Source organism: Ceratotherium simum, chromosome X, assembly GCF_057802395.1.
Source record: "Ceratotherium simum simum isolate JZ-2026a chromosome X, ASM5780239v1, whole genome shotgun sequence".
Taxonomy (NCBI): domain Eukaryota; kingdom Metazoa; phylum Chordata; class Mammalia; order Perissodactyla; family Rhinocerotidae; genus Ceratotherium; species Ceratotherium simum.
In genome coordinates this window covers 17,013,232-17,040,523 of record NC_141940.1, presented here as the reverse complement: position 1 = coordinate 17,040,523, position 27,292 = coordinate 17,013,232, and the positions used below count along the sequence as shown (strand labels likewise).

Here is a 27,292-nt window from a genome sequence, read left to right as displayed (position 1 = left end):
TTTCTTCATGTTCATATCTAATAGCAAAGAACTCATATCTACCTGTAGGGATGGGAGGAGGAAAGCATGGAGGGCTTGCCGGAGGCGGATGCTGTTGAGCTAGGATTAAATAAACTGAGTGATCAAGATTTCCAAAGTCTGAGATGACAGGAAACAAAGCAAAAGATAGATTCCAAGCCTTAGAAGTAGAGCTAGGCATTGAGGGATGGAAACAGATGTAGAAAGAGGTAACAATATGAGCAAAGATTCCAGTCAATTAGCGGGGTCTTGGGGTATGAGCCGAGTGGGCACTCTTAGACCTGGAGAGAGTGGACAGTTTTCCTGTCAATCATTGCAGGCCCACCAATGGTGATGTCTGAAGGCGGGACCATAGAAACGACGTCGAGGCAGCCATATCGGTTGACGAGGCTCTTTAAAAGCTGGATTGTGCAGTGCGGCTTCCGTGGACGGTTATCCTCGGTGACGAGGGAACATGGCGGCTCCCTTTCCTGCCATCTCCCAAGTGTAAGTTTACTTTATTTCCTGGTTGGCTGTCCGCAGTGTGCTCTTGAGGGAATCGGGGAGATGGTGTGTGCTGATGCACTTGGACAGAAGTGTCCCCTGGAGTCTGCATCGAGGGCAGAGCAGGCCCCTTCGCCGCGATCGGGCTCAGGGTTGAGCTTTCTGTGACAACGTGAGGAAACGTTCAGATCATGTGGTTGTGGAAATGTGGGTCTTGGACCCCCTGTTCGTGGTCTCGATGACCTGCGGTGTGGACAGCTTAGAAATGAGGAAAGGGCTGGGGCGGTGGGCCGGGGGGTGTGGGTCCAGGACGGGCCGTGGCCGTTGGCCGCCAGGGAGCTGATGTGGCCTTTGATTGTAGGGTGTCATTGGGGGGATGTTGTCGTTGGGGGGATGTTGTGGCCGGGTCTTTGTTACATCTTGGTCGTTTCCGTGAGAGTTTTCGGAGTGGCAGGATTTCCGCTCTTTTCGACCTTGAAAGAGGAAAGCGAGGGGCTGAGGGTGCGTGTGCGAGTGTGACAGCTGAGGGCCGACAGCTGCCTTTGAGCGAGTGTTGTGTTCACTGCACAACGTGAGTGTGTGTTTAATACCATTTGTTGGGTACATTTCGGAACGGGCTTCTTCATGCGTTGCCTTAAGAAGAGAAAAATCCTGGTAACTTCAAGGTGACGATGAGTCAGCAGCCGGCCTGGTCGGCTCGGGCTTGTTCCCTGACCACTGGGATCCGCATGCAGTCCCGGGTGAAGGCTGTGTGGCATTTTCATGTCATAAAATGTGTGTGTATCTAATGTCATTGCATTCCATCGGGAGTGCTCCAGACGCCTTTCATGTGTTTCCATAAGAAGTGGTGTGTCATTTCCACCTTTGGAAGAAGAAAAATAGCGGTCTGGTTGGCAAGACCTTGTTGCCTTAAGTCCCTGAAGGGAATCCCATCCCCAGGATCCTATTTCCTGTTTTATTTTACAGTATAATGGCGTGGGGTGGCTCTTTTTCTTGTTGTTCACGATATTGCAGTCCTTTGAATTTGTTTCATCTTGATATTAGCTGTGTTTCCTAAACATTCTTCAAATGAGAGTCTTTTCCGTGTGCACTTTCGGGACTGAATTGCCTGGCTGGGCTCTGCAAGTTTTACAAGCTCTGTGAAGGCCCCTTAGCGCTCCTATCAGCCAAGTCTGGACCCTGTTGGACATTGAATTTTACATGTTCATCCTCATGCATTTAATTACGAGGTCCTGTTGCTCCTCATAAACTTCCTTTAAATGTTTGGGGTAAATTTCAATTTAGAGAGGACAAATTTAGCATCTGATTGAGCGCCTAAGTGTATAATATAACTGCGTGTTTGAAATAATTTATATTGTTCTATTCTGGTTTTGTTCCCTATTCACAATTTTTCTTAAAAATCCACGTTTTGAGGTCCTCTCAATTTACAAGGCAGAACCTTCAGTTGGCTGAGTCCCTGAGGTTTTACGACAGTGACTGCTCTTCACCGTATGTCGAGGTCCGGCGGTAACAGGTTTGGGAATGTGTTTTACAGAACAATGGCGTTTGGTATCATTTTATTCTATTAAATGTACGTCCTGATCCTTTTCATAAGCTTTGTGTTAAAATTTTTCAAGTTGTCTTCAATTTCCAAATGAGGAGAAGATTGTTCTGATCGTCTTTGTGCGTCTTGCTTTACGACAGTTACCGGCCTCAAGCGGTCCAGTAGACGAACCTTTCATTTTATTTACCATTAGAACTTTTTCTTATCATTAAATTTTTGAAATTTTAGCTTTTATGTTTCTTATTGCTTAGATCTAATGAGAATGAAGAAAGGTTTCCTTCAATGTAAAAAACTCACACATTGAGTATCTGCCTGATCGTTGTTGTTTTACGACAGTGAATTCCCGGAAGTGCGGGCCACCGGCCGCCGCTGGGAGCCATTTGGGTTCTTCCGGGATTTCATTTCTTGCAATAATTGTGTGTTGAGTATCACGTTATTCAATTCAGCTCTGTCCTGAGCCTTTTCATGCATTTCCTCTGGCAATCGTGGGGCATTTTCAATTTGCGTATAAGGAAATTCACCCCCAGAATGAATGCTCTCTGCTCTCCAGGAGGGAATGTCCCTCCCAGGTCATCGTGGATGCTTTTAAATAGTATTTTAGAGCCATAATTGTGCATTGAATATGTCGTTATTTCTTTAAGTGTTGGCCTAAGTTCTCCTTCCCGGGTGTTCTCCCATAGCATAACTGATTTGTGTAGTTTCTTTACAAACAAGGAGGATATGATACTTTACATCCTGTACAGTGGCCCAGGACCACTCCTTTCTTCCTTGTTGAGGCCCAGGGCCAGGCTGGGCATGCTCCTCCCCCACCTCACAAATGGTGCTGTCCCCGCCTCTCTGGACGCGAGTGCTGAGTGTGCCTTAGTGCCTCGGGTGCTAGCATATTGGCTTAAGAAACAGACAGTGCCTGCTTATTTATTCTCATTCCTCCATCGTGTGACACCTTATGAGTATTCAAGGGGAGAATGAAATGAAAGGAAAACTGTTGTTTTGCTCAAACCCCTGATGACCCTAGTCACTGAGAGTAACCTGATACTGGTGTTAAGTAAAACAGTTACTTCTTTTGGATAATGAGGATGGTTGAGTTTACTTATTAGCCCTTTTGCCCCCTGATTCTTGATATTGATTTGAAATGTATATTATCTCCTGTAGAATGATTTAATGACTCTTATATTGGTGGAACAGTGGTGGGCTCTAAATCCACGTCGATTACAGTTAGAAATGTGTAAGTTTCATTGCTGGTATTGGGTTTTACTTTCTCTGTGTCATTGGTACTGGCAGAAATGCAGATTTCAGGAATTGGGACACTAACTAGCCTCACTAGTCCTGACTTTTCAGGCAGAGCCCCCGCCCTGGAACAATATCTAAGTGTGGAATGAAGGTACTTTTATTCCAGGCCCATTGCCATAGTATTCTAGGGCATATTGCAAACTAAGAGCAAATTCCCCAGTCTATGTATTACCAAATGTCCAATCGTTTCTGTTGTTTTCTCCTCAAAGAACTATGTTCAATGTTAGATGGTAGTAACCTTATGTAATGTATGAAATTCTTCATGAAATTGTTCTGATTTCAATTAGCTCATGCCTAGTTTTAGCAATTTTTGAACTTACTCTGTTACCAATTACTGAGACTAATATAGCAATGACACAGTTGTATAATGTGCGTCTCATGGTCTATTAAGTAGAACACAAAACCCATTTGAATTATCTGTTACCCATAATCTTGCATGACAGGTAAGTGTCAGTAATTGGTAACAAAGTGAGAACAGTAACCCATTCCAAAGGTTTCTTACCCATATTTTAGGTATGAGTCAATTGCCTTATTACTTAAGAGAAGAAATGGAGTTCTGAGGCTCTCCTTCTATCAAATAACTGACACTATCTCTCAGCATACTATTTAATATAATCCTTTGATGTTTGAATAAGGCTGATGAACCATGGTACATCTTGAAGGGGCAATGAGGCCTCTAAAGCAGCAGTGTTATCTTGTGTTTTGACTCACGCAGTGCCAGTCTTAAAGTATCTTTTACCCTTTTGGCCTACTTCACACGGGCTGCAGGATTGGATACTCTAGCCTCACCAACCATTTCCAGAAATTCCTCTGGATAAGGGAAAGAGGAAATTTGCCCCAGCCACTCATCTTATATGAGTTTCAAAGTAACCTCATTTTTCCTGCAGTTGTGCTGGGTTGTCCACCCAATGTCCAGTCTCCTTGCAGGTTTGTACAGTCACCATCTCCTTCAGGACCTGTGGTGGAAAAGTCCAGTTCGTCAGCCTGTGGGCCTGTAATGAGGAGAGAGTGGAATGGGAACCAATAGTCAAGACCAGCCAGATGAGTGAGTGCCGTCTCATGCTTGTGAGGCCACAGTGTTGGGGGAGGGTAGTACTCCTCTCCTGTCAGCTGTACCCCCATTTCAGATGGTGTGGAACTCCCTTCCCTGAGTCTCTAAGACAGGAACTTCCAGCAATGTCAGGGGCACTCCCTGGGCACTGCTTAGTAACCCCATTGCAGAGACCCTGTATCAACAGTCAATTTCTTCACTAGTCAGGGGCATCTTCTTCCAGTCCCTGGTTGTGTTCCTCTACTCCCTGTGGGTGCCACTGTTACAGACACTTTGACTTTATTAGAATGTCAGATTTAAAGAAAACCTGATCTTGACATTTTCACATCAAAGTTTTGATCTGTTTTTTTATCCTTTTGGGAAACCCTTGCAAGACCAGGCAGAAGCAGGATGGACTGGATGGCATTGCCAAAAGACCTTCAGGAATCCAGAGATTGTGGGAGATTGCTCATGTGCTTTTTCTTTCAGGTACAAGAATGTGGATTTTCATGTAATTTAAAGGCAGCTCTAACTAGGAAAGGGGGGGAAATGATGAGAGCCATACACCAAGTGGGTGCCAGAGAATGGTAGTCTGCCCGTCCACCCCTGCTATGGGTGCGTGGGCGTTCATGTGGCAGTGGTCCTGTAGGCATAAGTTAAGAATTCAAGTATATGTACGCCCATACTTCTTTAAATATGTACACTTCTGTACACTGTTGGCCATTTTGTTGCCTTGTAGATGTTGCTGAGATAAAAGATTGTGTTTCATTCACAATAAATTTCTAGTATCTGAGTCCAAAAGACCCTTCCCTCTTTCTTACTCTTATCTTTGAGCTTCAGTTTCCACACTGGCAGCACGGGAGTCACAACTTGCTATCAGGGGTGTTGTGAGAATCAAGAGTGATAATCTTTGTAAAGTGCTCAGCACACAGCAGGTACTGAAGGAATTAGCTCACCACGTCCAGAATCCGTATATTGGAGCAGAACATTGTGACTTGGTTTAGCTCTTCTCCCTACTGGTCACCCCCCACTCCTGCTTTAGTTATTTAGACCTTTTCCATAATGTCGATTAAATGTTTGTTTCCTTTCACAGGGCCAGCAAATTTCCTTAGAGATTACTGGGCATCTCTTTAGAAACCACCCTCCTTAATTCTTCTATGACACCAGGAGGAAGCCGGCAATTCAGACTTGGACTTCTCTGAGCCACATTCTTTTCTGGCCAACTTGGACGCCTTACATCGAAGCTGATGAGGCTCAGCACCAAGTTCAGGCTGGAGGGTACTTGTTAAGTGGCAGTGCCACAGAGGTCTCCTCTCTTCCTTGCCTATATAAAGTCACTTCTTTTCTGGGCGGTGGTTAATTCATTGAATATCAAGTGAAGACTTATGACAATTGGGGGGAGTGCTAAATATAAATATGCACTATCTAAGGTGCATTCCAAGACACCTCTAACCTTTAGTTTCATAGATACCTCTGGTTCGTGTATTGCTTTATTAGTGCGGGTTTTATCCAGAAGGTGGCATCACAGAACCTGAGGTTCACTCACCAAAGGTCAAAACAATCCCCATTTCTTTGTGATGAGAAACTAAACTATGTAGCCTTTATGCAGCGTGTTGACATTTCAAACATATTTCTTTATCCTTGTAATTGGTTAAATAATTTTAGACCCATGGATGATGGGGGTCATTATGGTTGTCTATCCAGTGATAACCTGATTTCTGAGATACTTAGAAAAACCCATACTCAAGCCCATGTTCCTTCACCAAGTGACACGACGGTGACCAAGATGGGCTTAGTTCCTAGTCAAAAACACATGTGAAACTTGACAATAACTGTGATGCCTTCTTCCCATTCCACACTCACTTGTTGTTCCCACTGACCATCAAAGTCAACTTAGGTCACTTCGTTGGGGGAGGGGTGGGGAAGACCTAAGTGAATGGTTTAATGGGTAGATCTGCTGAGTATTGGCACTTAAAAATAAGTCATGGGGGTGAGGATCCCAAAAGGGTGACTCTAATTGGTGGCATTCTCCAAATCAGAACTCTCAGGGAAAGAGAAGGTGACCCTCCTTAGAATTTTAGGTGAGAGCTGGTTCAGTGGTTCTTTCCCAGAGTTCATACCTAGGACAGCCATGTCACTGAGCCTCATGAGGCATGTAGTCATGAATGTCTACTCGCTGGTGGGAATGTTAATGTGCTTTAAATTCTTTGTGTGAGGTATCCCTCGCCAACTCCTGTTTGCCTTATGTATTTTTTCATTCATCTTATTCATGTGGGTGATGGAAAGAAAATGGACATTATTGGACCCTTTAAGGCAAGGCCCTTGAGATGGAGTGTTATACTTGTTCCCTGTTATATGCAGACATTTCTGTCGCTGAATAATGTTCCATTGTATATATGTACCACATTTTCTTCAGCCATTCAACTCTTGATGGACACAGGTTGTTTCCTTATCTTGGTTGTTGTGAATAATGCCGCAATTAACATTGGGGTTCAGATATCTCTTTGAGATAGTGATTTCATGTCCTTTGGATATAGACTCAGAAGTGGGATTGCTGGATCATATGGTAGTTCTATTTTTAATTTTTAGAGGAACTTCCGTACTGTTTTCCATAGTAGTTGTACCAATTTACATGGGAGAATACATCTTGAACTAAAGAGGTTTCATGACTGCTTCTGCAGCCACTTCTGATTGTCGGTTCTCTTGAGGAGAAGGATTATAGAGTTAGAGGCTCAAAAAGGGAAGGCGTGTCACTGATCAGGAAAGATGGAAGGACTAACTCCTTCCTTCAGATGCTTCAAGCCTAGAGGTGGGGAGAGGGCTGGAATGAGTGGCCCTCTGTAGAGCTGCTGTCAGAGCCTGAGGCAAAGCAGACAGGAGGATAAGGGCCCTCAGTGTGAAAGGTGTACTGGCCTTTGTGTGTTCCAGAGTGTCTCCTGCCCACTTCCCCATCCCTGGCACTACCTGGGATCAGCCTAGCTGGAGGACAGACGATAACAGTGCACACTGTTGAGTGTGACATGAGAACATGTGGCCGTCTGGCCAAGGTGAAATTTTTATGATGGGGGCTGCTTCTTGTTTCTCCAGCTTCCTTGAGGATTTTGCACTTAGCTGCTGGGGAATGCATTTGGGGTGTGGAAATTTGGGGTCCCTGGGAAATAACAGGCCATGGCCTGTTGTCAGTTTCTGTGCTCTGACGTGAAGGTGCTGAACAGAATGTTGTCCACCATGCAGAGCAATTGCCTGTTAGGAATCATTAGGGATCCCGGTTCTTTGTACGGGAATTTGGTTGGAGTTTTATCCAAGCGTTTCCATATTAGCTGTCTGCACTCTTCTGCTGAGCATACTCTGCCCATGGGTGGGAAGAGAAAAGTCACTGGGTCCTGTCAATGAATGATACATGAAGCTGGGGACATTTGGATCGTCATGGGCACGTGCAGATGAGCCTGGATGTTCAGGAACGTCCCAGGTGAGCTCTCCAGGCTGGAGGATTTAGCCCTCCTATTCCTCCTTGCTGAAGAGGCCATTTACCCACAGGCTCTGTCTGTCCCTTCCCCCGTTTATCTGCTAGAAGACATTGTTGCTTGGTGGTCTGACCCCTCTGCCATTTTGGTCTTCTCACAGGGGCAATGACAGTGCCTCAGGGGGACCTTGTTTGCACTCTCAGGTAAGAGGGTGCTGTAGACACAACAGTGAGGGGTGTGTGCATCGTGTGTGGTACTTCAGCTATGGATGGGAGAGAGGATGGGGAGCTGCAATTTGAGGAGGGGAGGGGTGCTATGGGTTTTCTATTTCAGGCTTTTGATTTCTCTCGATTGGTGAAGTCTGGGGCTGGCACATCAGGGGCCCAGCAGGGATATGAGGACACTCTGAGAGTAGAAGGAAAAATTGACAGTGGAGAGGACAAGGGACTTTGGTGTGAAAGTTGTGATGGGCATTGTGGGTGCAGGGATGTGTCTCTTGTCCTCTTTCTCCATTCTCCCAGCGTAGCTGGGTTACAGAAGGTAACAGTGGACACTGATGGATATGATGTGAGAAGATATGGCTCTCTTGTCAAGTTGAAACATTTATCCTGGGGACAGGGTGTTATTTTCCATTTTCCGAGTGAACTGTGGTTTTGTCTGCAGGTGAGGGCAGAGGTTTGATCTCTGTGTCTTGTGATACACAGGACCTGTTAGAACAGTTGGTGGGAGGAGAGGACTCAGATCCTGTGTTATGGATATTAGTGTGTAGGCCTCTCGAAAAGGGGGGAAGTAATGTGCACAATGTGGGCACTCCTGCACAGTGTGAATGGTCTCCTCTCTATCCCTCTGGATTTGAGTTTACCCTCTCAGTCCATCATGCTGACCCCAGAAGCACAGTATATGGATTCCTGAGGGTTGCCAGCCAGGCCAGCTCGCAGTTGACTTTTGGGTTGCCCTTCTGAGCTTCCCTGGCCAGTTCTTCACATGCAGACCTCCTGTACTGCTTCTTATCCACTTCAGAAAAGAACAGCGGGAGCTCTGTGCAGTGACTCCTAAAGAGACTCACTGACTTTCTCAGTTTCCCCCATCAGACAGACACAGCGGCCTTCCAGAATGCTGAAAGGCCTGAGGTTGATTAAACTCTCGGATCAACTTCGAGTCTGGTGGTGCAGTCAGGGTGCTGAACTACAGTGTGTGAAATACACTTAAACCAAGAACCAAGCACCTGTGCTTCTTCTCCAGAGCCCAGAAGAGATGGGTTGTGTGCTGAAAAATTTGCTGAAAGGGTAAATTTTATGTCGTGTTTTTTTTTTAATTTTTTGTTTATTGCGGTAACATTGGTTTATAACATTTTATAAATTTCAGGTGTACATCATTATACTTCTGTTTCTGCATAGATTTATGTCATGTTCTTATTACACATAATAAGGATACTAATTAATGAGAGCGGAATGAAACTTTGGAGGGGATGGATATGTTTATGACATAGATGATGGTGATGGTTCACGGGTGTATACTTATCTCCAAACTCATTAAGTTGTATATGTCTATATGTACGGCTTTCTGTATGTCAATCATACTTTCATACCGCAATACAGTGGTTTAAACATAATAATAATACAGACCCTCCCTTGATTACAGATGAGTGCCCCCTCAGATATTTTTAGATTTTAGAACTGAAGGGAAGAATGTGTCTACACAGGGAAATGGGTGATGCCATTTACTGTGTCTGTCTTCTTGCTTTGCCTTGATTTCTCCCTGTACATGTTGCATTTGCATTGGCCATGTATAAGGTTAACCATTAGTCCAGAGGATGTTGATTTTCATAGACTGACAACAGTTGTACAGAAGACATGAACTTCACCTGCAGAACTTCGACTCAGAGAGTGGCCCTGTGATATCAGCTGTTTGTCCTAGGACGAGAAATTGACTTTGGGATTGCCTTGGACTTTGGGTTCTTTTCATTGTTTATGGTATGTGCTTTTGTGCTTACTCAAGAAATCTTTTAAATATTTTACACATGGGGACATGTCAAAATGTGTATGTCCCGTATCTGTGTTCTACAGGGTGGAAGGCCGTAGTCTCAGGCTGATTGGTCTCTCCAGGAGGCACCTTTTCTCTGAGACTTCCCGTCACCCTTTGTTTACTCTGTGACTGAGTGCCCTGGCCATGGCTACTTGGTTTGATACTTTTCAGCTTAATCTCCTTGAGCCAATCATCCTTTTGTTACATTTAGAGTTTGGGACTAGATCCCAAGAATGTGTGATGCCCGCAAAAGCTCATAATTTCCTTTCACTGCAGAGCATATAATTTAAAAGACATGCTGTTGAGTGTTCCTGAGCTATCCTGATTTCTGTGTCTTTAAAATGTGTTTGCTGCTTAAGTTTCTTGACTTTTATAGAACACTTGAGTTCTCCCAATAAAATTTACTTATTTCGGAAGATGCCACTTGTCGATTTTTTTATTCAAAGTGAACACCAGCAAGATCACGGGAGCTGTTGCTGTGCCTTGTGCATCGTCGCCTGAGGCAGGGCAGAGCTCTGAGCTATAGAGTCTGATGCATGAAGGACAGGGGCTTGGTGGCAGGGGAAGAGGCTCTCCAGGCCCTGAGGGAATTTCTCCCCATTGTTAAGCTCGCCCCTTTGTATCAGGAAGTACTCCCCTACAGGTATTGTGTAGTCTAATACCTCCCTATGGGAAGTGATCCTTTTAGCCACTCCATGGAGGCCATAAACACAGATTTGGGGATTGTGGAGTGAGGTTGGGGGGATCTCCTGATACTGCCAAGGGTAAGGTATGAGTAGGAGAACCAGCTTGGTTCTAGAGAAGATCAGTCCAGAAGTGGTTGGGTGTTTGGGTGGTTGGGTGGGGCTCTCTTCCTGGGATTTCATACAGGTCTTGGGCTGCTGGTTTCAGCAACTCTGTTCTTGCCATCCAGTCTAGAGGGACGAGGGACGAGCTACAGTGTCTCATTTCTGCCTGAGGGAGTTTATCAGTATGCAGAGTTCAAATAACTTCTCTTTCACCACTTGCAGCTGGACCTTTATCTATATGCCTTTTCTTATCCTCTCTTGTGTTACAGAATGTGTCTCACATTAAGCTGCGACCGTTTCCCCATTTGATCGTAGTTCAGGTCACTGGGTACGACTTTACCAAAGTCATTCGCTTTTACTCTTTGTCAAAGAGCACAAGATATCATTGGCACTCTGAACATGACATTCCCAGCCATCACTAGATGTTCATGCCCTTGGAGGCTGGCCCATGGCCAGGGGGGCGGGGCCATGGGCATTACGTGGCGTCTGCGCAGTCTTCACCCAGAAAGCCAGTGGTCGACAGTGGGCAGGAGCAATATGTACCCCATGGAGAGGACTAGCAAGACGCGGGGGCGGGTCTAAATGCAGTCGGGCCTAGAATGGGAGGCGCGGGGTTGAGGCTTTTCATGGTGGGGGAGACAGGGTTGAAGCCTGCGGACCAGGAAAGGCCCCTAGGCCGCCAGGCTCCATAGACATGGTTAGCGCGGGGCCTGCTGTGGGTGAAGAGGGGAGGGTCCAAGTGGTCTCCATCTGAGGGGTCCGGCTGGTGCACACCCTCCCGGTCCAACACTCCTCTGCCCTTCAGAGTTCCTCAGTGAACCCTTGGTCTGCGGACGCCCCTTGAGTGAGGTTCTGTGAACACCTTTTCCTCCTTATTGATGCATCTCTCAGCCAGAGATTTGTGGCACTCAGGCCGCAGATATTGCCCCAAATATTAGCCAACATAATTCAGAGCAGCACATTCAAAGAATGATGACTATGGCCAGGGAGTGTAAGGAAGCTTGAATGTGAAGAAATCTCTTCATTTTCTATGTTAAGAGACCAAGGAGGATAATCATACAGTCTTCTCCATAGATGTTGAAAGGCTTAAAATAAGAAGGATTATATTTACCAAAGGCATTTGCTTTTAGTCTATTACCAGCACCACAAAATCGAGTTACCACGCTGATCATGACATTACTTTCTCTAACGTCATAATCACATATATGCACATAATGCACCATTTCCTTAGGGCAAGGACACTCACTTGGGTTTCTTTCATGAATCATGTGTTTTTATGAGACAACGCTGCAGGTCAGCCCCGTGGATTCCCACAAGAGCTCGGCCCAAGGACGATGTGGTGCCTGTTCCACTTCAAGATATGTTGTTGAATAATGACTTCAGAGTTGGAATCTTAAGTAGATCTCTTACTAATTTATATATATATTTTTATATATTGGAACATTTAAGGGAAACTGTTGCAATGATTTTATAGGCTCACTATTTAAAATAAATAGAATTATTCAGTATTTGTGAAGGGTTTATTTATTAAGCTGTTGATTGTGTTTTTTTTTTTCTTCCCAAATCTGCGCTTTCCATATCTTCCCCATCTTGGTAAATGGCAATTCTTTCCTTCCTATTGTTCATCCCAAACACCATGGTTACCTCCTCAGCACATGTGTTTCCTTCATGCCTCACATTAACTCCATCAGCAAAACCTCAGCTCTGCCTTCAACATACAACCAGAATCTGACCACATCATTGCATCTCCACTGTTGCTACCTTTGTCCAAACCACCTTTGTCACCCTCCTGGATTACTCTAATAGCCTCCTAACTAGTCCCTCTACTTTTTCCCTGCTCTATACAGTCAGTTCTTGTACATAGGTTTTGTTGGACGTCCGTACACATTTCTGTCGGGTAAAGAATTTGAGTTACCATTGCTGGGTCACAAGGGATGCATATGTTAGCTTTGATAGATACTGCCCAACAGATTCCCCGTTTGGGTGGACCAATTTGCACTCCCAGCAACAGTGCAACTTCATAGTAGAGGCAAGGAAAGGAATTGTGTTAGGAAGATAACACAACCACAATCCTACCCAGTTAATGAATCAAGTGGATTGATTGTTACATACTCCCTTTCACTGGGGACATGCCTTCTTTGTACCGTTGAAATGACAGAGTAGCATATAAAAGATCTGTGTATGTCGCTATTGGTGATAGACTGTGAAGCTACAGTGGGATATGATTCTGTTGAAGAGCCCACAAGGCAGAGCCGAAGAGACCCTGTGGACCAAGAAGGGCGCAGCTGCCTCTGGTGGGATGTGAGGGCAGTGCAGCCTCTGTTGGGGTGTGAGTGGATGGCTGCATCTGGTGGGATGTGAGGTGAGGCTGCCTCTGGTGGGATGTGACAGCAGGGCTGCCTCTCACGGGTTGTGTGAGCACAGCCTGGCCTGACAACCATGTGTACTCTTTCATTCCCCTCAGCTCTGGCTACTCATGCATGCTTTTATACAGCAGAGTTCTGGTGAGAGTGAATATACAAGACAGCTTTGGCAAAAAGCAAGAATTCAGGAAATGGCAGTAAGCTGGCTGGAACATGTGTGTTGGAGTGAGCACAGACCCACCTCTACACCTTGCTGCCCTGAGGATGGCTTGTGGTCTCTTAATATGAAGATGGGGTTCAGGAACTTCTCAGCCCTCCTGGAAAACTCTAGTCACTGCACACCTGCCAGCAAGGCAAGGCCATGGAGAGCACAGGCCCAGGAGCCATTGGTCCTTTGTGGCAGATAGCAAGTCAGTATTCTCCAGGGCAGCTTTGGAGGGGGTGTGGGTTATCCGTGCCTGGCCTCACCTCATGATTCACAGCTCTGGTTGCAGTGTGGTTCAACAGTGTATACTTTTCAAAGATCCCAGGAGATTTAGGCTCTGACGCTTCTTGATATGGAGGTCTCATGATTCTGACAGAACAAGATTGAAAGCTTCAAAGCCCCCTTGACTAGGCTCAGACATCGCCCAATATCCCCTCCACCACATTCTACATGTCAAAGTAAGTCACAGGGAAACCCAGATCCAGGGGATGTTGAAACAGACTCCACCTCTTGATGGAAGGAGTGGAGAAGTCACGGTGCAGGAAACTGCACATCCAGGGAAAGGAGGAATTGCTCTGTCCTTCTCTGCCATCAACCTACCACAGTCTATATGGAAATAAGAGCCAATACGTAGAGCAGAGTCTCATAAGCAGAATATGGCCTCATCAAAGGACATGAAGTAATATAGAGAGACAAAGTTTCTATGTGGGATATGAGCTTACCCACAGTGTATGAATCCCTTCTAATCCACTGGCGTGAACACTGAATAAAAAACGGTGTAAAGGAACCATCTGTGGCTTTGCAAGGGGGTGGAATTTCAGGTCAGCCTTCCATCTTCATGCCCTAAGAGAAATTTGTGAAATACATAAGAGAAACCCGAACTAAATTGGAGTTGGGAATGCCTGTAAGGGGCAGGTCTGAAGCCCTATCATACATCATCAATTACTCCAAACAGGAAGAGACCTAGGCTTGCATCTCCAAGAGGAAGTACAAATACTTTACCATTAAAGGAAGATTTCTCTCCCCATCTGGCAACAGCTCAGCCGATGAGAAGCCGTTCCACCCTGACCTGTTCCTTTCTCCCAATGGACTTTCTTTTAGAGCAGCACCTCCCTACTTTCCCTTTTTCTCTATAGCAGCAAGCCCCCCTCCTTTGTTTTCCAGTTTGGCCTATAGTTTGCCATAGCATGCGCATCCCGAATTGTGATTCTTTTGGCTTTTCCTGAATAAACTTGGTTTTTGGGGAAAATAACTGGTGAATTTTCCTTTTAAGTTTACAGTAAATAAAAGGAATCTCGTGTGTGCCACCAGAAGAGTGGAAGAGAAAATCAACATATAGCCCACAGCTGGAATGTTGTGCAAAGTTCAGATGCCGGATTAGGGATTTAGACCACTGTCTGGGATCAATGAATCTTTGCTTTGTGATGATAAATAAGCCATGGCTTGGCCCCATCTGTGTTAGAAGTGAGAATGTGGTATGGACTAGCCTTCTGAGCAGGCTCAGAATATCGGTTCCTGTTTTGGTTCCAATGTTAGTACAAAGGACAAACCCAACAACAAGCCCTTGGGGAACTTCTGGGCCTGCTAAGTGGGCTGCCTTGATTCTCTGCAGCCTGGCGAGCGAGTCCACCTCTGTGGGGCAGGGCATGTGCAAGGAGTGGATGGAGAGTGCAGGGTGGTGGTGCATTGTGTGAGGCTCCCGCCTTGGAGAGACTGGATCCACTTCGGGAGGTCAGGGCATGCACACGGGGCAGGACTGTGTTGACTGTGCATGTTGACCTGTGGCTGGTGGGGCTTGTCAGCTGCAGAAGACTTGTGCTTCTCAAAGACCCACATGGGAGTTTGCCCCACCTTCTAAAGCCTAAAACAAATCGCTGCTCCCATGCCTGAGGCCAGCCCCACACAGCTGCAATGCTCAGAGAGATGATAAGAGACCCAAAGGCTGGAGGCTTACAGCAATTGTAAGCCCCTGAGCCTAACAACCTGCCACACTGGGGGCCTACTCACTTAAAAGAAATACTGCAACACAAATGTGGTATTAGAACTTGCAGTCAACTGTGCTGGGGCTCCCCACACCAGAAAAAGAGACTGAAGGGCCCACAATAGCTACAAGCTGCTGAGCATTACAACAGCTGGCCAGGGGCATAGCTCAGCCTCCCTGGGCACCTACAGGGAGAGCAACCATGCCACAACAGAAGGACACACGTAGCCCACGTAGGGGTCACTCATGGAACATTCAGAACTGAGGGAAGCACAGTGCCAGACCTCATAAGGCATCACTTATATAAGGTCACCTCTCCAAGAGCAGGAGATGTAGCTGACCTACCTAATACATAGACACAAGCACAGGGAAAGAGGCAAAATGAGGAGGCAAAGGAATACGTTCCAAGTAAGGGAACAGGACAAAACCTCAGAAAAGGAACTAAGTGAAACAGAAGTGAGCAACTACCCGACAGAGAGGTCAAACAAAGAGTGTTAAGGATGCTCACTGATCTTGGGAAAAGAATGGATGAACTCAGTGAGAATGTCAACAAAGAAATGGAAGATATGAAAAAGAACCAATCAGAAATGAAGAATACAATACTGGAAATGAAAAATTCACTAGAGGGACTCAAAAGCAGAGTTGAGGATACAGAAGAACGGATCTGCGAGCTGGATAAAAGACTAGAAGAAATCACCCAATCTGAACAGGTAAAAGAAAAAAGAATTAAAAAGATTGAGGACAGTCTAAGGGACCTCTGGCACAACATCAAGTGCACTAACATCGTGTTATATGTGTCCCAGAAGTAGAAGAGTGAGACAAAGGAGCAGAGAATCTATTTGAAGAAATAATAGATGGAAACTTCCCTAACCTAAGGAAGGAAACAGACATCCAGGTACAGGAAGCACAGTGAGCACTAAACAAGATAAACCCCAAGTGGCCCACACCAAGACACATCATAATTAAAATGTCCAGAATTAGAGAGAATCCTAAAAGCTGCAAGAGAAAGACAAGCTACATACAAAGGAAACCCCAGAAGGCTGTCAGCTGACTTCTCAGCAGAAACCTCACAGGCTAGAAGAGAGTGGCACGATATATTTACAGGGCTAAAAGGAAAAACCTACAGCCAAGAATACTCTAGCCAGCAAGGTTATCATTGAAAATGGAAGGAGAGATAAAAAGTTTCCCAGACAAGCAAAAATTAAAGTTGTTTGCCACCAAGAAACCAATACTATGAGAAATGCTAAAAGGACTTATTTAAGGGGAAATGAGACGACCACCAATAGGCAAAATTATGTATTTCCATGATAAGAGGGTAATGGATACAAATGCACATAAAAGAGGTTAGATATGATATCAAAAACATGAAATGTGGGAGGAGGGGAGTTGAAGAGTAGAGCTTTCAGACAGAGGTCAAACTAAGGAGACCATCAACTTAATATAGATTCCTATATACGTAGGTTACTGTATATGGACCCCATGGTAATCACAAACCAGAAACCTATAATAAATACACAAAAAAATCTAATAGAAAGGAATGCAAACCAAATACTAAAGAAAGCCATCAAACCACAAGGAAGGAGAGCAAGAGAAGAAGAAAGGAAGGGAGAAGGACTACTAAAACACCGAGAAAAAAAAGTTAAAAAATGGCAGCAAGTACATACTTATCAATAGCTACTTTAAACGTCAAGGGACTAAATGCTCCAATTAAGAGGCATAGGGTGGCTGATTGGATAAAAAAACAAGACCCATATATATGCTGCAAAGAAGAGACCCACTTCAGACCTAAAGATACTCACAAACTGAAAGTGAAGGGATGGAAAAAGATATTCCACGCAAATGGCAATGAAAAGAAAGCTGGGGTAGCAATACTCATATCAGACAAAATAGACTTTAAAACAAAAACTGTAAAAAGAGACAAAGAAGGGCATTACATAATGATCAAGGGAACAATCCAACAAGAGCATATAACACTTCTCAATATCTAGGCACCCAACGTAGGAACACCTAAATATATAAGACAATTATTAACAGACATAAAAAGAGAAATAGACAGTATCACAATAATAGTAGGAGACTTTAACACTCTGCTTAAACCAATGGATAGATCATCCAAACGGAAGATCCATAAGGAAACATTGCCCTTAAACGACACACTAGAACACATGGACATAGTAGATATATACTGAACATTCCATCCAAAAACCGAAGAATACCTGTTCTTTTCAAATGCACATGGAACATTCTGTCGGATTGATCACATATTAGGCCACAAAACAAGTCTCCATAAATTTAAGAATGAATTAAATAAACTGAAATAATACCAAGCATCTTTGCTGACCACAACGGTATGAAAGTAGAAATCAATTATTGGAAGAAAATCAGAAAAGCCACAAATATGTGGAGTTTAAACAAAATGCTACTGAACAATGATTGGGTCAATGAAGAAATCAAAAGAGAAATCAAAAAATACCTGGAGACAAATGAAATTGAAAATACGACATGCCAGAATTTATGAGATAGAGCAAAAGCGATTCTAAGAGGGAAGTTTACAGCAATACAGGCCTATCTCAACAAACAAGAAAAATCTCAAATAAACAATGTAACAATGTACCTAAAGGAAGTAGAAGAAGAACAAACAAAGCCCCAAATCAGTAGAAGAAGGGAAATAATAAAAATCAGAGCAGAAATAAATGAAATAGAGACTAAAAAAAACAATAGAAATAATTAATAAAACCAAGAGCTAGTTTTTTGAAAAGATAAACAAAATTGACAAACCTTTAGCTAGACTCAACAAGGAAAAAAGAGAGAAGGCTCAAATAAGTAAAATCAGAAATGAAAGAGGAGAAACTACAAGGGACACCTAAAAAATACAAAAGATTATAAGAGAATACTATGAAAAGCTATATGCCAACAAATTGAACAATCTGGAACAAATGGATAAATTCTTAGACTCATAAAATCTGCCAAAACTGGATCAAGAAGAAATAGAGAATTTGAATAAACCAATCACCAGTAAGGAGATCGAAACAGTCATCAAAAACCTCCCCCAAAATAAAAGTCCAGGACCAAACGGCTTCCCTGGTGAATTCTACCAAATGTTCAAAGAAGACTTAATACCTATCCTTCTCAAACTCTTCCAAAAAATTGAGGAGGGGGGGAAGCTCCCTAACTCATTCTACGAAGCCAACATTACCCTGATACCAAAACCAGACAAGGACAACACAAAAAAAGAAAATTACAGGCCAATATCACTGATGAACATCGATGCAAAAATCCTCCACAAAATACTAGCAAATCGCATACAACAATACATTAAAAAGGTTATACACCATGATCAGGTGGGATTTATTCCCAGGATGCCGGGATGGTTCAACATCCACAAATCAATCACTATGATACACCACATTAATAAAATGAAGAATAAAAATCACATGATCATCTCAATAGATGCAGAGAAAGCATTTGACAAGATACAGCATCCATTTATGATAAAAACTCTGAATAAAATAGGTATAGAAGGAAAGTACCTCAACATAATAAAAGCCATATATGACAAACCCACAGTTAATATCATCCTCAATGGTGAAAACCTGAAAGCTATCCCTCTAAGAACAGGAGCCAGACAAGAATGCCCACTCTCACCACTCCTATTTAACATAGTATTGGAAGTCCTAGCCAGAGCAATCAGGCAAGAAAAAGAAATAAAAGGGATCCAAATTGGAAAGGAAGAAGTGAAACTGTCACTATTTGCAGATGACATGATTTTATATATAGAAAACCCTAGAGAATCCACCAAAAAACTTTTAGAAGTAATAAACGAATACGGTGAAGCTGCAGGATACAAAATCAACAAACAAAAATGAGTTCTATTTCTATACACTAACAACGAAGTAGCAGAAAGAGAAATTAAGAATACAATCCCATTTACAATTGCAACAAAAAGAATAAAATACCTAGGAATAAACTTAACCAAAGAGGTGAAAGATCTGTACATTGAAAACTATAAAACACTGCTGAAAGAAATTGAAGAAGACACAATGAAATGGAAAGATATTCCGTGCTCTTGGACTGGAAGAATTAACGTAGTTAAGATGTCGATACTTCCTAAAGCAATCTATAGATTCAATGCAGTCCCTATCAAAGTTCCAACAACATTTTTCATAGAAATAGAACAAAGAATCCTAAAATTTTTATATGGAACAACAAAAGAACCCGAATTACTAAAGGAATCCTGAGAACAAAGAACAAAGCTGGAAGTATCACACTTTCTGATTTCAAGATATACTTCAAAGCCATAGTAACCAAAACAGCATGGTACTGGCACAAAAACGGACACACAGATCAATGGAATAGAATCGAAAGCCCAGAAAGAAACCCACACATCTATGGACAGCTAATCTTTGACAAAGGAGCCAAGAACATACAATGGAGAAAGGAAAGTCTCTTCAATAAATGGTGTTGGGAAAACTGGACAGCCACATGCAAAAAAATGAAAGTAGACCATTACCTTACACCATACGCAAAAATTAACTCCAAATGGATTAAAGATTTGAATGTAAGACCTGAAACTATGAAACTACTAGAAGAAAACCTAGGCAGTATGCTCTTCGACATCCCTCTTAGCTACATATTTTCAAGCACCATGTCTGACCAGACAAGAGAAACAATAGAAAAAATAAATAAATGGGACTACATTAAACTAAAAACCTTCTGCACAGCAAAGGAAACCATCAACAAAATGAAAAGACAAACTAACAATTGGGGGAAGATATTTGCCAACCATACATCTGATAAGGGCTTAATCTCCAAAATATATAAAGAACACATGCATCTCAACAACAAAAAAACTAGCAACCCAATTAAAAAATGGGCAAAAGACATGAACAGACATTTCTCCAAAGAAGATATACAGATGGCCAACAGGCACATGAAAAGATGTTCAACATCATTAACTATCAGGGAAATGCAAATCAAAACTACAATGAGATATCACCTCACGCCCGTCAGAATGGCTATAATTAACAAGACAGAAAACAACATGTTTTGGAGAGGATGAGGAGAGAAGAGAACTCTCATACACTGCTGGTGGGAGTGCAAACTGGTGCATCCACTATGAAAACAGTATGGAGATTCCTCAAAAAATTAAGGATAGAACTACCATACGATCCAGCTATTCCACTGCTGGGTATTTATCCAAAGAACGTGAAAACACCAATGCATAAAGATACATGCACCCCTGTGTTTATTGCAGCCTTATTCACAATAGCCAAGACTTGGAAGCAACCTAAGTGCCCATCAAGGGACAAATGGATAAAGAAGATGTGGTATATATACACAATGGAATACTACTCAGACATAAGAAACGATGAAATCCAGCCATTTGTGACAACATGGATGGACATTGAGGGTATGATGCAAAGTGAAATATGTCAGAGGGAGAAGGTCAAATACTGTATGATCTCACTCCTTAAGTAGTAGATAATAACAACATCAAACAAACACATAGAGACAGAGATTGGATTGGTGGTTACCAGAGGGGAAGTGGGGAGGGAGGAGGGTGAAAGGGATAAATAAGAACGTCTGTGATGATGGATTGTAATTAGTATTTGGGTGGTGCACATGAGAACATGATGCAACCCATGCAGAAATAGAAGTATAATGATGTACACCTGAAATTGATACAATTTTATAAACCAATGTTACCACAATAAACAAACAAAAAATAAAGAATATAACATCCCAAATAAAAATTGTATACTTCATCTTCTCAAAAAAGAAAAAAATGACCTCTGGATGGCAGTGTATTTGTTGGTTTTAGCCTGTGCCTGCACAGGCAGAAGTTGAACAATGACTGGGTGAATTAGAGCATGGAAATACAACAGTTGAGTCAAATGACTGTCTGTCATGATATGGTGCCTTGGAGCAAGCAGCGCCTAGACTGTGTGTGTGGATTCCTCAGAGGCCAGGTTACCAGCTTGGGAAGAGGAGGACTGAGGGAAGATGAAGTCTAGGTTGGGAAAGGAGAGGTGAGGGGCAGCAGTACCTTTCCCATAGAGCCTGTTGTGGCCAAGAAGCCAATTACTCTGCCCACAGTACCATCTCCTGGGTATTAAGGTTTGGGCAGAGACATATGTCTGGCTGAGACAACCGGTTTCCCCAAGCCCGCTCTCAGTTGATATATTCCTTGAGAAGGACTACTTTTAAAAATATATCTGATGACGGGCTCTTTAGAGAGATGCCTTTTGAAATCCAGTCATTTCGAGAACCTTTTCTCTTGTCCCAACTGTTCTTCATTAGAATCCTAGAATATGTGGAGCGTTTCAGACTCTCTCAGGCCGATGCCAGAGTTCTAGTCTTGTATCTGCTACTAACTTCCAAAGTGACCTTGGGAGGTCCCCTCCCCTCCCTCAGCCTCACTTTCACCATCTGATCTTCTGATTTATTCTCACTAAACTCCTTCAGTGCATCAGTGACAGTTTGGATGAAGGGTAATACTTGACTTTGGCGACTCTACTAATTTCTGTTGGGCGAGATATAGCATCACACACACACACACAGGGAATGCACATGTGCACTTCAAATGCCTGTTACACACTTAGTAAGAGCTTCCCTTTCTTTAGAGTCAGCAGGAGAGAAGTCCAGAGATATATCAGGCTCTAGATACAGGGCTCCAGCTCCCCTACTTTGTGATTCCCTTGGCTCTGTCATCCTCTATGACTTGGCTTCACTATCAGGCTCAGGGAAGATGGCTACAGCAGTTCCCTGGGGCCGCATCCAGATCTGACAATTTCCACAGGCAACAAAAAGGAACACCCTGCCCTGCACTGACTTCTTAGGAGAGAGGAGCCCTTTCTCAGAGGCACCCTAGTGCACTTTTCCCACTTCGCTGGCCCTGAGGGGATCACATCCCCATTGTTTTCTTTTCCCTTCGCTGACAAAGGGAATGGTAGAATCGTGATTAGCTTGCACTTATCATTGTGTGGGGCAATGGGCATTGAAGTCAAATACTGGTAACCCCTTGATCCCCCCACCCAGTAGAGAAGATAAAATGCTTAGTGTGTGAAGATGGGTCATTCCAGATCCACTGAGAAGGATTAAATCATCATTTTCATGCTGTGATTCAATACTTGCTGTCTATTCTATTCCATGGGACCAGTGTGTTTCCGTGTGGAGGAGGAGGGGCCACCTCATGGAGAGGATAGTATCCCCCATCCATAGATGCTGTCATCCTTCTAGATTGAATTAAGGCATTTATCCAGGGGTGGGAAGTGACATGCAGTGTCCACCAAGGAATAGAGTTAAACACAGAACGAGTAGTAGGCGTTCATGAAGTGTATTCACTCTGCTGGGCTCAGGCAGCAGGCTGTGATTCTGTTTTCTGGGTGGCCTAATGCAAAACTGGAACAGATGCTGGCCTGTGACATGTGGCATTGACAGGCTGGAAGCCCACTGGCAGGGGAAACATTCAAAACTTCTCAACATGAGGATACCGTATTGGATGTCATGAGCATCCACCCATCCCCTCCCTACCTTTGCCCTCCAAAGAAAGTCAAACGTCTGTTCTGGAACCCTTGCCTCGAGAAACTAGTGGGTGAGGGAAGCATCAGAAGCTTTCAAAAGCACTTCTGCTGGCTGTTCTCTCTGGGCTGAGGATGCCAGTGAGAAGCAGGTGCCATTCAAATGTGCTGTCCGCTTTGTAGTGTGGTGGAGGGAGCCAGTAATAGATCAGTCCAGGGGTGGCAGTTATCATCAGCAGCAAGGGGGGTATTATTACCACAAGAGACATCTGAGGACCATCTCACCTGCTGTTATGGAGTGAGTTGTGTCCCCCCACCAAATTCATGTGGGGAAACCCTAACTTCCAGTGTGCCTGAATTTGGACATGGGGCCTTTAGGGACGGCATTAAGGTTAAGTGAGGCCATAATGGTGGTACCCTATTCGGACAGGACTAGTGTCCCTGTAAGAGGAAGAAGGGACACCAGCTCTCTCTCGCTACACGCACAGAGAAGAAAGGCCAAGTGTGCACACAGTGAGAAGGTGGCCTTTTGAAAGCCAGGAAGAGAGGCCTCAGCAGAAACCAACCCTGCTGGCACCTTGATCTTGCACTTCCGGTCTCCAGAACTATAAGAAAGTCGGGGTCTGCTGTTTCTGCCCCCCAGTCTGTGGTATTGGTTATGGCAATTGAGCAGACTAATCCACGTGCAGAGGAATCTGCTCTAATACTGGGGATCCTTCCCCTTGGCCTTCCCCCGGGAGCACCTGCACCCCCTGAGCCTGGTGACTCGCCACGGGCAGCAGGACAGCCCCAGACCTCTCAGAGCCTCATTGGAAAGTGCCTCTAAGTCAACGCTTGTGCCATGGACCCAGCACAGCCCTGCAATAGTAGCTACACAGGGTGGAGGGGGAGCTTATGGAGGTCAGGGGACAGTGGAGTTCTAGCCTGAGTCTGACCCCTTCCTCTGTGATGTTCTACCAGTTCCTGCATACGCTTAGCATCAGGCAGCACCCCACCCTGCTTAGAGTGTGCACTTTGGTTATTGTGGTGGATGTTCGGCCTCACGGTGCTCCCGTGACCCCCACTGTCTTGCTATTATGACCAACACTAAAATGTGAGAACCTTGTATAAACACCACGGGGCGCTTGTCCAATTTTTAAGTTTTCAAAAATTAATCACATTTTTTGTTTGGTTTATACCTTAAGTATGACATCACAGAGGTTTGGTGATGCAAAGTTTCATAGAGTGAACAAGCTCTGGGCTGAGGATTACCGGCCATTTCTAGTTTTGAAGCATTTCTTCGTGGTCTATGAGTTGCTTGGAAAGCATGGAAATCATATTTCATGTGATGACTCAGGAACATTTAAGGACCTCATACACTATTGCAGAAAGGCAGGAAGGCAGAATCTACCCGGCCTTGTGTGCCACTCCGCAATGCCCCTCCCAAATTTCCTTCTAATTGCAGTAAATTCATTTTTAATAGTTTTAATTTTTAATCAAAGCAATACATGCATGTATAGTTTTTTAAAAAATCAAATAGTACAAAAGGGCGCATAATGAAAAGCAGTGAATCCTGCCCATCCTTCTGCACTCTCTGTTCTCCAACCCAGAGGCAAAAACTTGACACGTCTGTTGAGAGGTTACCTCCATTTTTCTCAATAACGTGCTTTTATTACAACTTGTTGACTTGGTGACGTGAGGCCTTTTCTGCTGACTCCAGCAGTCCCCTTGGCTCTCTTCCCCCTCGGTCTGCTTGTGTCACTACTTCTCACTCTTCTGTTGGTGTCCTTGTTCACTTTACTAATATGATCCGTAAACCTGTCTTATTCTTTCAACTGGAGACAGTACCTGGGCTTCCTGCCTCATGAGAAGAACACCCCTGTTCCATTTCCTGCCCGCTGCCTGCCAACTTGCTGCGTGTCCTCGCACACTGTCAAAGTTGGGAACATTCCCATCTGCTCTCTAACCACAATGAAGTCTTCCCTGCTTTTCCTAGAGATTCACTCTAAAAACGGAAACCGTAACTAATATTTCCATTGCAGTGTTATTTAAATACTGTTCACTGAGTAGCAAAGTGGGATGCTACAATTGGATTTTCTCATCTGTGCCTGCAGAGTCTTGGTCCACGTGCCAATGATCAAGCTCATTCCGTCTCTTGCTCCTGGCTACAGTTCACAAGCAGGCCCCATCTGAGGTCACTTTTATAGCATGCTTTCCATGTACAGTTGGAAATCTTTGTTTCCCCTGTAGCTTCTGTTTGCCATTGTGTTTCTTTTGGGATGAAGAAATGTATGCCTTCCAGGTCATGTTATTGATTTCCTCCAGCTGCAAACTCCATCCATCTGTTGCTGAGAATTCATTCCCTTCAGTTGGAAGTCTGTTAGTCTTATTCTAATTTGGAAGATTGGCCTCCGATTGGGACCATTCCTGTACAGTTGCTCTTTATTTAACTTGTTAGCAACCTTTCCTTTTTTCCTTGGGGCATCCTGTGCCCATTGTCATTTCCTGAAGTTCGTGCTGTCTTTTGTTTTATGGATGCAAGCACTTCTCAAACATTTTGAGGATTTTCAGATTTCTAAGTTCTTTTCTGGTCCTTGAATTCTCCATTTCCTTGAGAGTCCACTTTTCGTTATATCTCAGGCTTTTTTGGTTATACTGCAGGCATTCCGCAAATCATGATTCTACTGGCCCATTTCTATTAGAAGAGGAGGCAATGGAAAGACAGACGGGCCAGTCCGCAGGTGCGAGGGGAGCTGGTTGCTTTGCTCTAGGGCGGTGAGCTGGTGGGTGGAAGGCAGCCATGCTGCCCGGGACACACACACACACACACACACCCATGTCCCCAAGTTAGTTACTGACACCCACACACACACACACACCCACCCATGTCCCCAAGTTAGTTGCTCTAAATATGTATCTGCAGGCGGACGTTGAGCATCACGGAGGCCACGACGTAGAAGTAGGGGAAGTTCATGCGCAGCCGCCAGGCCAGGTGGAAGAAGGAGAGCAGCGTGCGCGTGAGCCCCTTGCAGAAGGCGCCGTCGGAGCCGCGGGCCGCCACCGAGCGCGACAGCCGCACCGCCGGGCCCGACAGGGCCGCCGCCGCCATCGGGCTGGCGGAGCTTCCCGTACCGTGCCCGGAGCCCCGGGCCCCCAGCCGGCTCCGCGGAACCACCGACCGACGGACAGAGGGACGCACGCGGGGGGAATCGGTGCGGGAGGCCGAATGGGCGGCCGCAGATGCGAGCTGCGCTGCGCGGAGGGCGCCCTCCTTCCCCTGCAGCGCTCTGGCCCGGGATTGGTGATGCCCCGCTGCGGGGCGCAGCAGGGTAAGTTGCCTCAGGGCAATCAGTCTTTGTCCTACTAAGTTTGGATTTTAAAAATACACCCCCAGGCTGAGTGATTTTCTGCTAAGTCTGCCTAATCCCTTTGCTGTTGTAGAGATCGTATTTAACAGACCACCTGTTGAGTCTTCCTGAGCAACCCTCAATTCTTTGCCTCTGAAGTGTGTTTATTCATTTGGTCTTGGAATCTGTAAAATACTTACGTTCTTCCAAAAAATTTTGCAAGTTGGAAAAGCTCCCGCTTGTAGATTTTGTTATTTGCAATGGCTACAAGCATGGTCAATGAAGATGTGGCTCTGCATGGGCTTCAAATCCTGCACCAGGATTGGTGAGCTCTGTAATCTGGGGCATTGATGTCAGGGCCTTGGTGGCAGAGTCAGGGGTCTCCAGGCCAGATTGAAGTTCTCTCCTCGTTAAAGTATGAAGGGTAGTAGGTAATCTGTCACCTTCCTATGCAAAGCCGTCCTTTTGGCCACTTCATGAAGACCGCCAATCCACATCTGCATATTGTAGAGGTGGCGGGGGCATCTCCTCTTCCTGCTTGTGGGAGAGGCAGAGGAAGGGTGACCAGCATGGTTCTGCGAAACATCAGTCCAGAAGTCGTGAGGACCAAAGCTGGAAGCAGTGAGCATGCAGTTGACTCCTGGTCCTGCCTGCATTGCAATCATGGTCCCTCGAGTCTTAGGACATTATCATTACACCTCAATCGCATCCACTACAACAGGCAAGAACAGGAGACACTTGGGGAGATTTGGGGGTTACCTCTCATGTGTATTTTCTACCCAGGATCAGCAAGTATAGATAAATAAATACATAAGTAAGTAAAATGGGCAGGTGTTTTTTTTTTTCCAAGAGAACAAAGAAATTTGGAACTGAAGAAGTCTTTTTGTTTCTTTTCTTTTTTTTAAAAATTTTTTGTTTATTGCAGTAACATTGGTTTATAACATTGTATAAATTTCAGGTGTACATCATTATACTTCTATTTCTGCATAGATTACATCATGTTTACCACCCAAATACTAATTACAACCCATCACCACACACATGTGCCGAATTATCCCTTTCGCCCTCCTCCCTCCCCCCTTCCCCTCTGGTAACGACCAATCCAATCTCTGTCTCTATGTGTTTGTTTATTGTTGTTGTTATCTACTACTTAATGAAGGAAATCATAAGGTATTTGACCTTCTCCCTCTGACTTATTTCACTTTGCTTTTTGTTTGTTTTCAATTATGTTTGCTCGCTGAAATTGTATCAACTCA

General features: G+C 44.4%; 1 protein-coding gene and 1 long non-coding RNA gene across 3 annotated transcripts; one reads left to right on the top strand and one right to left on the bottom strand.

Moving 5' to 3' along the window:
* The first annotated feature begins 300 nt into the window (after positions 1-300).
* Positions 301-10,269, top strand: LOC147911760 (uncharacterized). 2 transcript variants are annotated; one of them, XR_015550683.1, is made up of 4 exons: positions 301-504; positions 4,262-4,379; positions 4,765-4,853; positions 5,458-10,269. It is a non-coding gene; the product is annotated as an uncharacterized LOC147911760 (long non-coding RNA). The 2 variants fall into 2 exon arrangements; XR_015550684.1 differs by having other exon boundaries at positions 4,760-4,853.
* A 15,325-nt stretch (positions 10,270-25,594) lies between these two features.
* Positions 25,595-25,798, bottom strand: LOC147911759 (small integral membrane protein 10-like protein 2A). The gene has a single exon (XM_087427674.1). The coding sequence runs from the start codon at positions 25,796-25,798 to the stop codon at positions 25,595-25,597; it is 204 nt and encodes a 67-aa protein (XP_087283800.1).
* Positions 25,799-27,292: the final 1,494 nt, after the last annotated feature.